The 16,780-nt window shown below is 39.6% G+C and overlaps 1 protein-coding gene across 1 annotated transcript; it reads left to right on the top strand.

The window, feature by feature from the left end:
* Window positions 1-2,539: 2,539 nt before the first annotated feature.
* Window positions 2,540-3,133, top strand: LOC149018820 (uncharacterized). The gene has a single exon (XM_089153976.1). The coding sequence runs from the start codon at window positions 2,540-2,542 to the stop codon at window positions 3,131-3,133; it is 594 nt and encodes a 197-aa protein (XP_089010102.1).
* The last annotated feature ends 13,647 nt before the right edge of the window (window positions 3,134-16,780 follow it).

Here is a 16,780-nt window from a genome sequence, read left to right as displayed (position 1 = left end):
GAAGCAGGCTAGTGTTTACGAAATAATAAATGCTTGGGTGAAGGCTGATAGAGATAGAAGACCTGATCGGGAAACAGAGAAGAATTCCCCGAATGACTGGAATCAAAGATCAAAGGGAAGATGAAAGCGCAACCAAAGGCGGGAAAGCTACACTCCTCTCAATGCCAAGCCATCAAAGATTCTGATGAACATTCGGGACAAGAAGTCTTTGAAATGGCCCGGGAAGTTGCATTCTCTTCCAGAAGATCGGGACATGACGAAATACTGTCACTTCCATAAAGATTATGGACATCACATCGAGAATTGTCGAATCCTTAAGTCAGAGATCGATAAATTGATCCAAGAGGGCAAACTTGGCCAATATGTGCGAAGATCCTGGAAAGCCTCGGAAAGCTCACTCGAACCAAGAAAGAGAGCCTGATCGCCCAGTTCGAAAGAAGACACCAAAAAGGCTGACAAAGGCAAAGAGAAGGTTGATCGGGAGGAAACACCAGAATATGTTATAATGGGTGGCCCGACTGTGGAATCTATCAAGAGGGCGAAGCAAAAAGCGCGGTTCTTGGGGGTTGTACACTTGCCAAAAAAGAGACAAATCCAGCTTGTCCGGAACCTATAACATTCACTGATGATGATTTGAACGGGGTTGTGGCACCTCATGATGATGCAATCATCATTAAATTAAAGATTGTAAATCGGGAAGTTCACCGGGTCCTAGTGGATACAAGCTCATCAATTGGTCTGTTATCTTATGAGGCTTTTAAAAGACTCAAGTTAGCTGATGATTTACTGACCCCGTCAGCAACTCCCCTTTATGGTTTTGCAGGATCTTCAGTGATAGCAGAAGGTACGATCCACTTGGATCTAAAGATCGGGACGTCGCCTCAAGACACGCTTGTACGGGTCAACTTCATGGTCGTAAAGGACTTATCAGCATACAATGTGATCTTGGGACGACCGACTCTCAATGCACTTGAAGTAGTCGTATCCCCCCGACACATGAAACTCAAGTTCCCGACTGACGCTGGGGTTGGTGAATGCAGCTCGGACCAATCTACTTCCCGACAATGCTATGTGAATTACTTGAAGCAAAAACGGAGGTCAGAAAGCTCAGGAAGAGCCCTGACCATTGAAGTTTGAGATGACCGAGATGAGGAAAATATGCAAAGAGCAGAACCAGTCGAGAAGCTGGAGAGAATCCAACTAAGCCAATCACTGCTCGACCGGGGGACGTTTATCGGGTCAGAACAACCCAAGGAATTCAAGGAGGAACTAACTTAGTTCTTATGTGATAATGCTGATATCTTCGCATGGTCAACAAGCGACATGCCCAGGATAGACAAACGGGTAGCAGAACATAAGCTTTGGATTCAAAAGGATGCTATCCCGGTCATTCAAAGGAGAAGAAATTTTGCAATTGAAAAATATGAGGCAATCAGAGTAGAAGTTGAGAAACTCGAAAAATCAGGCTTCATTGAGCCGATCGAATGCCCAACTTGGTTGCCCAATGTAGTAATGGTTAAAAAAGCAAACGGGAAGTGAGAATGTGTACTGATTACACATATCTTAACAAAGCCCGCCCGAAGGACTACTATCCTCTCCTAAGGATTGATCTATTAATAGATGCAACTGCTGGACATGAGGTCCTCAGCTTCATGGATGCTTACTCGGGATATAACTAAATCCTAATGAGTCGGGATGATGAAAAGCATACATCCTTTATGACCGATCGGGAAAGTTACTATTACCGAGTAATTTCGTTCAGGTTGAAGAACGCAGGAGCCACTTATCAAAGAGCTGTCAACAAAATATTCCAAGACCAAATAGGGAGAAACATGGAAGTATATGTTGATGACATGCTTGTAAAAGGTCTGGCTCGGGCTCAGCACTTAGCAGACCTTGAAGAAACATTTGATGTTTTGAGAACTTATCAGATGTGCCTAAATCCTGAGAAATGTGCCTTTGGAGTTTCCTTTGGAAAATTCCTCAGTTTCATGGTTTCTCAGAGAGGAATTGAGGCTAATCCCGAGAAGATCCGGTCTTGATTGAAATGCAACCATCTAGAACAGTGAAAGAAATCCAATGCCTAATAGGAAGGGTGGCAGCGCTAAATCGGTTCATATCCCGAGCGGGAGAAAAATGTAACTCTTTTTTCAAAGCATTGAAGGCTACACCAAGCTCGGGAGAAATCACATGGACGGAAGAATGTCAGAAGGCATGTGAGCAATTAAAAGTGTCTCTCGGGACAACACCCGTCTTAGCACGACCAGCAACCAGGGAGCCTCTAACAGTTTACCTAGCCATCTCACCAACCGCAGTAAGTGTTATATTGGTGAAGGAAGAAACAATCCAGAACCCGATCTACTATGTGAGTCACGTGCTCATTGATGCGGAGACTAGGTACCCGAACGTTGATAAGCAAGCTCTGGCACTTTTGGTGGCCTCACGAAAGCTAAGGCCTTACTTTTAGGCACGTCCAATAATTTTCCCGACTAACTTCCCGCTGAAGAAAATCCTTCAAAGGCTCGATCTAGCAGGAAGGATGATCGGGTGGGCAGTGGAGCTGAGCGAGTACCATATCGATTTCAAACCTAGAACGGCCATAAAAGCTCAAGTTCTAGCTGACTTCATTGTGGAAAGTAGCTTTCCACAAAATAAAGATCAAGGGGTAACAACTGAAATATCAGACTTGTGGATTTTACATGTTGATGGCTCGAGTAGCACTTTTGGTTCGAGAGCGGGACTAACACTCAAAAGTCCCGAAGATTTCACAATCAGCTATGCACTAAGATTCAATTTCCCGGCCTCAAATAATGAAGTCGAGTACGAAGTTGTTATAGCAGGTTTGAGAGTTGCTCGAGCACTTAGAGTACGGGAGCTGGAAGTAAGAAGTGACTCCCAACTCATTGTGAATCAAATCAAGGGGGAGTACAATGTGAAAGATGAAAGAATGGCAAAGTACCTGGCGAAGGTCAGGCAACTTCAAATACTTTTTGATCAGATAACTTTTTATCAAATACCCAAGAAAGAGAATGAATGGGTGGATGAACTGTCTCGGCTAACTTTAGCCAATTACAAAAATCTGGACTCGGCAGTCTACATTGAAGAATTATATTTCCCGAGTACTCAAGAATAGGAGTCTTTCGAGATCGATAACGATCCCGACTGGACAACACCTTTGGTGACATATCTAAAGGATAGCAAGCTCCCGATTGACCCAAAAGAAGCCAAGAGAATTAACAATCAAGTTGCCTGATTCACCATCATAGACGGATAGTTGTACAGGAGATCCTTCACTGAGCCTCTTTTAAGGTGTGTCGGACCTTCTTGAGCCACCTATGCTTTGGCAGAAATTCATGAGGGAATTTGTGGCGCACACATGGGAGGAAAGGCTTTAGCGTAAAAAGAGTTACGTTTGGGCTTATACTGGCTGACTGTGTAGAAAGATGCTCTTGAGTATGTTTGTAAATGCGAACAGTGTTAGAAGCATGCAAACGTACCAAAAGTACCTGCAGTATCAATGATGCCCGTCTCTAGCCCGAGCCCTTTTGCAATGTGGGGAATGGACTTGATTGGAAAGCTACCAAAAGCTTCAAGGAACCGGGAATATCTTGTTGTCACCATAGACTACATTACAAAATGGGTCGAGGCGGAACCCTTGCCGTCCATTACAGAAAAGCAAATGGAGAAGTTTTTCAAAGAAAAAGTTATCTACAGGTTTGGGATACCCCAAATCCTTGTAGCAGATAATGGAAAACAATTTGAAGGAGCAGGATTCAAAGCTTTCTGTAAAAGATACCACATTGAACATCGATTTGCTTCGATTGCTTACCCACAAAGTAACGGGCAAGTTGAAGTCACCAATAGAACATTGCTGGACGGGATCAAAAAGAGATTGGAAGATAGCCGGACACTCTGGTTTGAGGAGCTCCCGAGTGTACTGTGGTCATACAGAACCATTGTTCGAATCCCGATAGGAAAAACACCATTCTGCCTTGCATATGGTACTGAAGCTTTGGCTCCTGTGGAAGTCTTGTCTTGGTCATTCCGGTATAACACCTTTGATGAAGAACAAAATGACCAGGGCCTAAGGGAAAATTTAGATTTCCTACAAGAAACTCGAGAAAAAGCTCAACAAAGAAATCTGTTATACCAGAAGAGGATGGCTAAGCATTATAACATCTGAGTGAAAGGCCGATGATACCGATCGGGAGATCTAGTACTAAGAAGAACTGGGGCTTCCGACCCAAGGAACCAAGGAAAGTTAACTCCAACATGGGAAGGGCCTTATATCATTGACAAAGAGACAAAATCGGGAGCATACCGACTAAAAGACTCAGAAACTGGAAAGCTGATCGATCGGTCATGGAATTGCACTAACCTGAGAAGGTTCTATCAATAGTTTTGTATCTTTTTCAAAGTTAATAAAATGATTCGGGTCCATCCCAGTCACCTTGCACCCTTATTAAGGACTTGCACTTTTTTAAGACAAATAAAATGATTCGGGTCCATCCCAGTCACCTTGCACCTTTATTAAGGACTTGCACTTTCTTAAGACAAATAAAATGTTTCGGGTCCATCCTGGTCACCTGGCACCTTTCTTAGAGCCTGTTTGGTTGTGTGAGTCCAGGGATTTCAAATCCCTAGACTCATGAATGGGCATTTTAAACCCTGTTTGGTTGGAAGACATGAGCCCATTCAGAAATCTACCAATTTCAAAATTTAGGCTAAAAAAGTGAATGGGTAGAATTCAGGGATTAAGGTGAACTGAGTGAGATGAGCCTCGTTTATAAATACCCTTGAATGAGCGCATTTCAAGATTTCATTTTGACGGTGCCTCAAACTCGAACGGCGCTTCCTTGCAGAACAAACGAAGATCGTCTTCTCCTCTTGAACAGTCTTCAGTGAGTCTTCTCCTCTCGTAAATCTTCTCCTCTCGTAAATATTCTCCTCTCGAACAGTCTTCAATGAGTCTCCAACAGTAGAGTGAACGAAATCTCTTTGAACGACAGTCTGAACGAAATCCTCGTTCAACAACAGTTTGAACGAAATATCTTTCAACAACAGTCTTCAACAGTCCAGGTGAGTTTTTTGTTTCCTTATTCAACTCTTGTCTTTCGTTTGTTTTTTTTCCTCATTTTCTTGATATGTTTTTTTCCAGTAGAGCTTCATTTTCTTGCATTCTATTTATCTGATTATTTTCTCTGGTAGGGTTTTGGAGCATAAGGAGTTTGCAAGTTTTTTCTTCTTTGGAAATTACTTTGGCCTTTCCATTTTCCAAATTTTTTTTCAGAATCTTGTTCGGTTAGCTTTCATAATTTGAAAGCTATGCAGGCCGTTATTAGCTTTCATTTCAGTCCTTAAAACCATAGGTGTTTTACTTCTGGTATCCACATGCAGAGTCCCTGCTCTCTCTGTGTTAAAACCTCTATCAGTCCCAATTGCACCCTCTATTCACCAAGAGGCCTGCCATTCTTTGAAAATTAAAACGGGTGATTCACTCAACTCAAGTTCCTAGTCCAATGGTTCATAGTTCTGAAACCCAAACTAGAAAACTGAATATCGATATTACAAAGTTGGACATAAAACCTGTGCATACTGATATTGGAAGAAAACACCAAAATAAAAGCTCAACTCTTCCATAACGATTATGTAATGCCAGAGCTTATATTTCATCAAATCAGTTTTAACAGGGAGAAGGTCCTGACGATGGTGAGGTGGTCAACAGGCCCAATGGCCCTCACCTAAATCAGCCTAAATGAAACAACCTAGTAGAAAATCAGAAGCCACTTCAAACTCTAAAAAGACTTGGAAAGTCCGGAATCAATAAGGTAGGAATTAGGCTTAAGATGTTTAATTTAGTCCCAGCCATCGAGTTATTAGACAGCCAAAACACCAGGATTCAAAAGAATGGAATATTGTGTTTGGGTTTTGGGTTAGAACTTGTAACACCTTTTTTGGGTGTTTTTAGATAATATATGGTGAAAACTATTCGGTTTAAACAAAATAACAGAACAGAAGCATCAATTAGTTAATTTTAATTTGCTTGGTGAAAATATTGCATCTCCAATGACTGACAACTGTGAAGTTCATAGGAGAAGAAACTGCAGTACAAAGTGATGCCACAGTGTTGATATAGACTTCATTGTTGACTTTAAGTCTCCTAGAGAAAAGAAGAAAAATAAATAGGAGGAAAAACTAATTCTTAGACCAGTTTAGTTCAGTTTTGGCCTTGTGGCTTTCTGGGCCCTCTTGTCTGTCGTACTTTTTCCTTTGTTCCTTGCTGTTAGCTCTGTACCTCAAAAGCTTTAGAGGAGCTCTAGCCCTTGGCTCTCCTCTGACTAATGGATTTTCATTCACCCAACCAAAAGAGACTTCAAGTGAAGAAAAAGATTTAACACACATAAGAAATGATTCTTATAAGACAAAGAATCTGATCAGGATATGTAAGTATTGGCAAGTTGCAAATCTGAGAATAGGAATAAGAGAGCAAGAAAAACTGAAGAATACTCTTGATTGAAAGGAGATCCATATAATGAAACAACTAAAAATTTAATTAAAAAAAAAAATACTGAGCTGAAAGACACAAGAATGTAAGAACAGCAGCAAGAATGAATCGTGAATCTATTAGTAACAATATAGTAACTGATAAAAATAAAGAGTCATTGGAGTTACTCTTTTACTAGAGTACATGCACTAGCAAATATTAATAAAAAGCAGAATCCAATCAAATTATTCAAGAGACCAACTGATTGTACACCCATGGTGTATAGAGCATGTTAGTGTTCACTATTCCTATCAATTTTTAGAAGTGAAAAATTCATATGATATGTTCTTTCCTACTTAAGAATAGAAGCTGCAATTAGCTGTTTCTGGTCCTTGGGAATATTTCTTGGACAAAGGGGAAAAAAACAAGTTTGCTAATCAGCTTTTGAAGGGCTTTCAATTTTAAATTATTTCAACTCCAATTTATATACTTCATTGCTCCCTTGTAAGCACAATGAGATTTGTGGTTTTGGGTTAGAACTTATAACACCTTTTTTGGGTGTTTTTAGATAATATATGGTGAAAACTATTTAGTTTAGACAAAATAACAGAACAAAAGCATCAATTAGTTAATTTTAGTGTAATATTTTGGTTTTGTAAAGTTTGTATCTTTAATCTCTCTTTTTTCTTCTTTCCCCTGCTGCTGTTATGATTATGAACATTTATCCTTTGCCTGTATTAGGTTTACTAGCATCTTTGCTGGGACATTTAGGAGCATCTTTGCTTGTACATATATCATAATGCTAATATTACTCGTATATAGTTGCCTGAAAGCAGGTTGGCTGCTCTAGATTAGCAGTGTTGTATTAGTTATTTTAGGCAACTAAGTTAGGTCATAATATTTGCTACATTGCACCAGTATAGCATCTGTTCTTTTACAAAGATTTTAAGTATTACTACACTTGCTTGTTTGTGCATTTACAAGATGTCAAAACTTCTAGCGTTAATGAAAATTCAAGTTTGTATTTGAAGTATACTCATACAAAATACAAATGTGGGAAGCAAGCCCCAGTTAGGATTGCTGAGTCGTCACGAAATCCCAACAGACTATATCAATGTTGTGTAGCCTTTCCTAACGGATGTGGCTTCTTTAAGTGGTGTGAACCACTAAAGCAAGTTAGCACATCCAATCCTGCAATTCTTATGGATACAAGGCAGGAAGAAGATGTAGCGAAGGTGGAGATGAGAGCTTTGAAGAAAAGAGTGAAAGAAGTGGAGAAAAAGCTAGGACTGATCCAAAATGTTTTGATTCTGATTGGGGTAGTACTATTTCTTCAAATGTTAGGAGTGCGATGGTCATTTTAGGACATCATAGTATGTATTTGGATCAAGGATTGTAGTTATGCCTAATATTGTATTGAAAAATGGCATTTAGATTATGTATTCTACTATGATTGTGATGAAACATTTTTCTTTGATCTCTTATGTTATATGTAATTACTATGGTTGCAACGAAACATTTTCCTTTGATCTCTTGCTGTCACTATATGATTACTACTTTGAAAGGTATTGTGATATGAATACTATATAATTTTAATTTATTGAAATTGATTGTAGACCTCTATTAAAATGAATGATGAGCACCTTAGGAGGCAGAGTGAAGAACTGAGGAGACAAAGGCGGTGAAAAGCTGTGATATTTGTCATTATGGGTGTGGCCCTAGAAATGGAAAAGATTCAGAGATTGTTCCTAAGTAGAGCTCCATATTGAGGTGAGACTCTCTCTTCGTGCCCAACAAGAGATAGAAGAATCATTGGGGTGTCTGATCGTACTTTTCGAGAGCAAACTAGGCTTGGTAGAAAGGCATTCTTCAACTTGTGTCAATTGGTGAGGGATAAGGGTGTCATGTTCGATAGTAGGTATCTCAGTTTGGAGGAACAATTGGTGATTTTGTTTTAGCGTAGTTGGCCTCAACCATTCGAATTGTGACATTGCTCATCAATTTAGTCATTCTGGAGAAACTGTGAGTCGACACTTCAATTTTGTTTTGAATGCAATAATAAAATTGCATCCGGAACTATTGAAGCCTCCATGCACGAGGGAATATAGAGCTAAATATTTTCCTTTCTTCACGGATTGCATTGGTGCCATAGATGGATCCCTTGTCCCTGCAATGATAGCAGTGGACGAGCAGAAAAGGTATCGGGATAGGAAGGGAAATGTTACTCAAAATATCTTGGTTGCATGTGATCACAATCACAAGTTCACCTATATCCTAGCTGGTTGGGAAGGTTCAACCTCGGACTCAAGAGTTTTGGACGATGCCGTACATAGACAAGGACCAAGTCAACTAATGGTACCTGAAGGGAAGTTCTTTCTTGTTGATGCTGGTTTCCCTAATCGAAAGGGCTTCTTAAGACCGTATCGATGTACTCGGTACCATTTGAAAGAATGGAGGAACTATCGTGAATCACCCAAAAATTTGAAAGAACTGCTTAACCTGAGACATTCTTCTGTGTGAAATGTCATTGAATGAACCTTTGGTTTGTTGAAGAGGCGTTTCAAGATTTTGAGAGTTCAAGTAGAATATCCTTTCAAAGCACAAGTGAAGATTGTTTTAGCTCGCATTCTTCTACATAATTTTATACTTAGTCAAAACACTTTTGAAGAAGAGGATGAAGAATTATTTGATGAGGAGGATGAAGAATCAAATTCAAGTGAGGATTCAAAAACCGATGAAGAATCTGATGAAGACCCTCCGATTACTAGTCATGAAGTTCACGATGACACGGATGGGAGGAAAAGAAGGGATGGGGAAGATAGAACCACTACACGTCGACTATACCGAAAAATTTATCATATTACATTATTACTTCAACATGGGCGGATAGCCTTTGATCCAGAACATTTTCGTCATCACTTTGCTCAAACAATGTGGGATGATTGGGATGGAGGAGTTGATTTGAATGAACTTTCTTAAATGACGTGTCCTGTTTTGAATTACTACTGATGGCGTATCTAAAATTATTTTATTAAGCATTCAGTTTGCTTCTTCTTTTTTTTTTTTTTTTTTATGTCATCCTTTTGCATCCCCTCCCCTTTATCTTTGTTGGCACATTTTGGAAGATTGTATTGGCTGTAACTTCACGAAGAAAGAAAGTTGTTGTGCCCTAACTATTTCTTTACTATTGATTGCATGTCCTCTACATTGTTTTTTTTTCCCTTGTGAATTACATCCTCCCCAAAACAGATCAACATATTGCCTTGCTAATCACGAGCTTGATTGCACATACCCTGCTAGTGATTCCTATGGCAGCTTGGTTGTTTGTTGCTAACCAAGCTTAAGATGAACCAAGATAGAACCTGATGCTAATCAGCTTAACATATTTAACTAGTATAGTTTAAGTTGTTTTGGTTTAAAATCAGCCTGCCGTTTGAAGTTATTACCCATTCAAAACTACTGCCATTAAAAGAGAGCAACCATTGTGAGTAAAATTTGAATTTTGAACAATATGATATTATTACGGGTGTTTTTTTTCTTTTTTCTTTTTGGGTTTGGAGGTTGTCCTCAGCTTGGTAATCTCCCTGGCATACTGAACATCTGCATAAGGTCAAAGGGTGATTTTAAGTGAGAGATGGAAGATACAGTTTAGAAGGTCATAATGGGAGGGGAAAACCAAAACAGAGTGATCTTACATCAGCCTATGTTAGTTATATTGGGTTTTTATTTTGATTCATGTAATTTGACCACATCGTAAAAAATTATGCACCTTTTTTTATTAGATGGATGACTTCAATTTAAATAATCAAACAGGAAAGCTTGCACTGGTAAGAGTTAGATTGACTAACCCAGTTTCAGATCTGGTTTAAATTGTATTAATTAGCATACTTCCTCCATTGAACAGCATGCCTTGTGTCTCAATTTAAGTCTGCATGTGACTAGCACATGACTGGAATTAGTAGTCTTATGCATCCATTATAGTTTCTTAATCAATTTACGTTACCTGATAATTTAAGGATTGCATTAGGCTTTCCTTTTTTAGTATGGAAGTCAACTTTTTAGCATTTAATATAGGCTTTAATAGGGTGCTTCATTAGACACGAATTTGATTATTGAAATTCCTTCGTAAGCTGCTATTGCCTTCTTCTCCAGTTTGAGTTCCTTGTCTAGTGCTTCAACTCTGGGCTGATTGCCTCCTTGGTGTTTAAAGTCCAAGTTGTTGTTAGTGTTTGCACATACCCTTGCATAATAAAACCTACCTAGGATCCTAGTTCACCATTAGAATCCTTCCAAAATTCAACCCCCTATATATCATTCCCCAAACTTGGTTTCTTCTTTTATTAACCATGGGATTTGAAATAAACCCTAGTTGAGTCATATTCTCCCTCTACCCCCCCCCCCCCCATTTTGCTGACTTGGTCTCAAGGATTCCTTTGACCAACACCCTGGATCGATGGTTGTTTAAGCCTTCAAGTAATGACATTTTCTCTACCAAGAAGGCTGATAAATCCCTCACCGAAACCTTTCAGCTAGATAGGGCTATCTAGAAATGGGGGTGTAGTTTTTGGAAGCTTAAAATGCTTCCTTGCCATAAGATCCATTTGTGGCATATAATCCATGGTGGTTTAGTTGTGGCTGCTCTACTTGCGAGATGGAACTGAGACTTCTCCCTTGTTTGTGTTTTCAGTCAACACGATGAGGAGTCCCTGACTCACCTTTTATTAACCTGTGAGGTGTCGGAGAATTTGGGCCCTTGGCCCTTTAGGATTGATGATTGATAGCTTGGATTCAACCTTCATTTCTTACATTCTGCAGATTCAACTCTCATAGTCTTTTGATTGGCACAAAAACCTACTCTCTCTTGGGTCTTTAATATCGTTGGGCTAAATTCCTATGTTCTCTGTTCAGCAAGGAATAGAGCTCAACTTACCAACAGATTGGTTGATCCTAGATGTATCCTTGATGAAATTAATTATTGGTTTGCAGCCATTAACAATGCTTGGATTCAGAATTCTCATCGGGCTCTTCATTTTGGTCTTCAGGTTGCAAATTCTCTACACCTAACAGTCCTAACAGTGCTGTCTAATTTTGAGGAGTGGGAAAAACTTCTTCATTTTGACAAGGGTAGTTGGCCTCTCTTTCTTTCCCCTGTTTTGTTAGCTACTGTGAATATTATAAATATGAACCAGATGAAGTTGAACTTTGTAACTGACAAGCATATCGTTAGGGTGCTAGTGCAGCTCTACCAGTCTCATATGTCGTAACTGTGTGGATGAAGTTGAACTTTGCTGTTTAATAATGTTCATACTGGATAAATAGCTACATATAACTTAAATATGCACTTGTAAATTTCAGATTTGTTTTGTTACAACTGATCTATTAATGTGAAATCCAGCCCAAACCTAGCCCGGGATACCCTATTTGTTTTGGGATAAAGAAAGACTTGTTTAATGTTAGACCTTGAAGTTGGACCTTGATTTCAATGTTATTATCCTTGAAAGCCTTAGGAGGCCATGTTCGGCCTTATCCTTACCCTGACCCGGCCCAAAATTTGTATTGTCTGTACATCCAATGACCTGAAGTGGTGGGAAAAATCCTTGTGGACCCTTTTGGTTGATGATTTGGTGTCGGAGCCCAAGCCCATGGACATTGACAATGATGCCCCTCACTTGAGAGCATTGTCAGTTTTAGTTTTGAATCTGCGCACCGAAGAGGGGTGAATTAGTTGAAATACCTAATGAACTCCTGTACTCAATCCAAATATATTTCCCGAAACTATACTTCTTGATGGACTTGTAGGAGAAAACCCCACTCAATTTTACCCCATATAGCCCTCCAAATCCCTGTCCGAAGTTGCTGAACTATGTCTGGCAAATCCTGCTTGCGCATCGAAGAAGGTGAGCTTAGTTGGTAGACCTAATGAACTACCATGCTTGATCCAAAAGTATTTCTAGAAACTAGACTTCTTTATTGACTTTTAGGAGAAAACCTCACTCAATTTGACTTTGTATAGCCTTCCGAATCTCTGTTCGAAGTTGCTGAACTATTCCTGAAAATTCTGTTGAGACTCTATTGGTCAATATTGTTGGTCGATACTATCAACCAAAGGTATCGACCAACAAGCCCAGATTCGAATAAAAAGGTGCTTTTTGGATATTCCTTTCTCCTTTTTAAGTGAAACCTCAAACCTAAATCATTATTTCACTCTTTTCAACATCTGAGAACGTGGGAAAGCTCCTATAAGGCTCCTCCTTGGCTTGGGTGTTGATCTTCTTCAAGAATCATTGTCTCTCTTCTCTAATCTCTTCTCCAAGGTATGTAATCTCTCACTCTCTCTCTAATCTACTTCTACCTCATCTTGTTCTTGCTACTGAGTTCGTGAAGAAGGTGTTGCAACTTTGCAACCACCTCTTCTACAAGCTCTCTTGGGTGGATTAAACCTCTCTTCATTCTTTCCATGCTATGTTTCTTATACTTCATGTTCTTGCTTTCTTATTTTGATTTCCTCTTCATGGAAACATGAATTCATCTCTTAATCTGGTTTTCCCTTTCAATTAGGTCTGATTATATGTTAGTATGTATCTCTAATTTACTGCCCATCATTCCCTTAATTGAATTCCTAAGTTCTCTTGCAATTACAATTGATTCCATTGAAGAACATGATTCTTGCAAGTTTGAACCTAGGACCTCAATTTGGGGGTTTTTAATTTGACCATTGGATCATGATAATTCTTGCTACATAGCCTCCTGCTACTGTTCCTAGCATTCCCTCCAAGTTTCGTATCGATCCGAGACCCGGAAGACCAATTTTGAGCCAAAACCCAAAAAATCCCATTTGCCGTCCAAGACTCTTTTGGTCGATACTATTGGTCGATACCATCAACCCAATGTATCAGCCAACAGTGTTGCTGTCAACAACTTTGCGATTTTGATTCGTTCGATCTCCGATTGTTCTGATTTCTTCCCTAATCCTTCATGTATGTTTGTTTAGGGCTTTAAGACTATAATGGACCATTCTCTTGTGACTTCGGATCATCTTCTTCACAATTTGAGGTAAGGATGGTTATTGCCATATAATATAGACTGTATGACTTTTACACTGTTGTTGGTAACTTAGTAGACTTAACTTATTAGTTGATTTTAGACATCATATGACTACTGTAGTTACCTTATGACAGTAGCACCATGCTTAATTACTTGGTTTATCATGTTTACTTATTCTTGTCATTTATTTATACACTGTATTATGAGATGTTATGACATGTTTTCAATATGATAATGTATTGTAGATATGTAATGGATGGAAATAAGCATGTGATTGCTTAGGTATGATTTGGGATTCGGGAGTGCCCTACTGGTACTTCTATCATTGGACATCGGAGGGAATAGTATGGGATGTTCTCCGAAGATGCCCATCGACGCTTTCTTGGATCATTGGATGACATACATAGGACTTGTCTAGATGTATGGCTAGGATGCCCCTGTCATATCAGACCCGAATCGGAAGGGCATTGAGACCGAACGACCCGTCGTAGTAGTGTGTATTTGTGGGCGCTCAAGACCGGTAACCACTCCATGAGAGGACATGAATTGCATTGCGGATACTCGAAAGGGGCCATTTATTGGTAGGGTTGCAAATGGCTAGACTTGGGCTCATGGGCGCTCAAGACCGGTGAAATGATCCGTGAGGGGACGTGAGAGCTTCCCGTCTACTATTTGTGGATGACCAATAGGGTTGATGAGTCCGGTGAGTAATATCCGTGACTCTAGTGTGAAGGATACCGGAAAGGATCCCGAGAGGGGAGGAATGGATGTATCTGGAACTGACATGATATGACTAAGTAGATGACTTGCATTGGGCTAGGCTTTACCTTGACATGCGCCAATACTTAGACCAAATGGTGATGTGAGAGAGTGGTGATCGAAACCCCCAACCATGGATTTGTCTGAGAGGGATGCAGGATCCAATTCCCCCCCGGTGATGAGTGATTGAGACTACCTAAAGAAGTATGGTACTATGACTTAAAGCATGTCTACCATAGAGACCAACATACTTAGAGTTAGAATCATATTTGCATCTTATGTCTCATATCATCTGCATCATTTCATGATTGATATCATATGGCTTATGTATTATGGAATAACTTTCCTTGCTGAGTTCTTTTGAACTCACTCCTTTTTGCAACATATTTGTTAGACTTTTCTGTAGGTACTACTACTGTTGACTGTGACGGTCAACACTTTGAGGACTAAGTTGGTGACTTATACCACTTTGGTTACGGTGACTACATTGGTAAAGGCTATCAGTTCAAGACTCATATTTGTCAGGAGTAGATCCGACCTGGCTTAGTTTCTTATGATTATGTTATTGAGGAGATATTGTATAAGTTAGAAGAAACTATAACTTAGTTGCTTACCTTGTTATTTCCCTTCTTTGGAGATCTGGTTGTAATCTTTACCTTATTTCGATCTACCTTCCGCACACGTTTGTAGAGTATATTTCCCCTATACTCTATAGTGGTCTTTTGATTCGGTACTTGTTATTTCGCACTCTGATGTTCTTTGTGATCCTTTTGTGATCCTTTTTTAACTTTTATTACTGAATTACTTGAATACCATAAATTGTTCTTGCTTTTGATTATATTATTGTGATAAGTGGATATGATCATTCCTAAACTGGATCTGTTGGGCTATGGATCACTCCCGAGTAACCCAGATAGGGTACCCCCTGGGTGGATTAGGGGCGGGATGTGACAATTAATCTACCATAATGATGCTTATTTTTTTGTTTGTTAGATGGCAGAATCACACAATCCCAATCAACTCAACAAAGAAAAAGGGATACAACCAAGTGGTCCAAGCCACACTCGCACTTGTTTTTGCAGACTTTGGTCACCCACCATAGGTATGGGAAAGGAGGAGATAATGGTCTTAGGCCAGCTCAGTTTGCAAAAATTGCAAACACGATTAATGTAGCACTCCAAACCTCATATGAGGCTGATCAAATTAAGAACCATTATCGAGTGTGGAGGGCAAGAATCAAAGCCCTAATGGATCTCATCAAATGCAGCGGCCTTGGGTGGAATGCCGAAGAATCAAGGTTCGATGGACCTGAGCACATGTGGGCTTCCTTTCAGGTATGAAACCTTATGATTTTTAGTCAATATGTTTCATTGGAAACACTTGTTTTTTGAAATACATTTACATATCAACATGTTTGTATTACATTTTTTGTAGAAAACTGAAGAAATGTTTTGGAAGGACACACAAGTCCTACACATCCACTATGAGGTGCTTACGTGGTTTGGCAATGAAATTGCCACAGGTCAAGATGCGGGTCACCCAACTACCGTAGGCATTGATGATGTGGACTTGGCTAACATGACACTAGAGACTGATGGAGAGGGAAGTGCTCAACCAACCCCGAGTGGTCGAAGGTCGACACCTCGAGGTAGGCCAACATCAGAGGCTGCTGAGGGATCTTCAAGTAAGAAGAAGAAGGCCAAGACTGCGGTTGATAAGATAGTAAGTCCCTTCAAGCAGTTGGCTAATGCCTTTGACATGTTTGTGGAATCGGATTATCTCCCAACGATGTCAAAAAGGCTACAAAAGCACTCAAAGCAATTCCTATCCTCGATGTTCGTCGAAGAATGGCAGCCAAGACTTACTTCATCAACAACAAAGCTGAAGCCCAAATTTTCTTGGACTATGATGATGAAGAGAAGTTGATAATGTTGGATGAGCAGGTTCCTGGTGCCACTGGATCAAATCTACCCAGAAACTTGTTTGGATAAACTATTTTGTTTAAGTTCTAACTTGATGCTTTATGATGTATTTGTTTTCTTTTGTCCAGATATTTTTCTTTTGGCTTCTGTCATAAGAAGTGCTTAGTCTCTGTTGCATGAACCCTTTTTTGGACAATGTGTATAATTTGCTACCATATATTGTAGTGATGTGTATACTACATGTCATGTCTTGGGTGTATAATTTCCTTGAGTAGCTTGCTTTATTTTACAGCAGTAATCCTTAAAATCTACAGCACCTGTAGCTACTGAATTCTGCTTTCTTCTGCATTAGTTAAGGTTTGCTACTGTTCTCTTCTCTTTAAGCACACAGACTTGGTTGCTGCTTCAGGTGTGGCATTATTTGAGGTACTTGTTCTTTGTTATAGGCAACAAATGATGGAGTTGAACATGACTTCCATTACTGGTAAGTTGTATCTTTCTTGAACACTTCAAGATTGTGACTTCTTTTTTTATAGATTTTTCTTGGGGAAGTCTGACCTTACAGTCAAAA

Source organism: Hakea prostrata, chromosome 4, assembly GCF_041222555.1.
Source record: "Hakea prostrata isolate BN-2017 chromosome 4, UWA_Hpros_2, whole genome shotgun sequence".
Lineage (NCBI taxonomy): Eukaryota > Viridiplantae > Streptophyta > Magnoliopsida > Proteales > Proteaceae > Hakea > Hakea prostrata.
The sequence above is the reverse complement of the archived record's forward strand: the minus strand, read 5'-3'. Positions and strand labels throughout refer to the sequence as shown.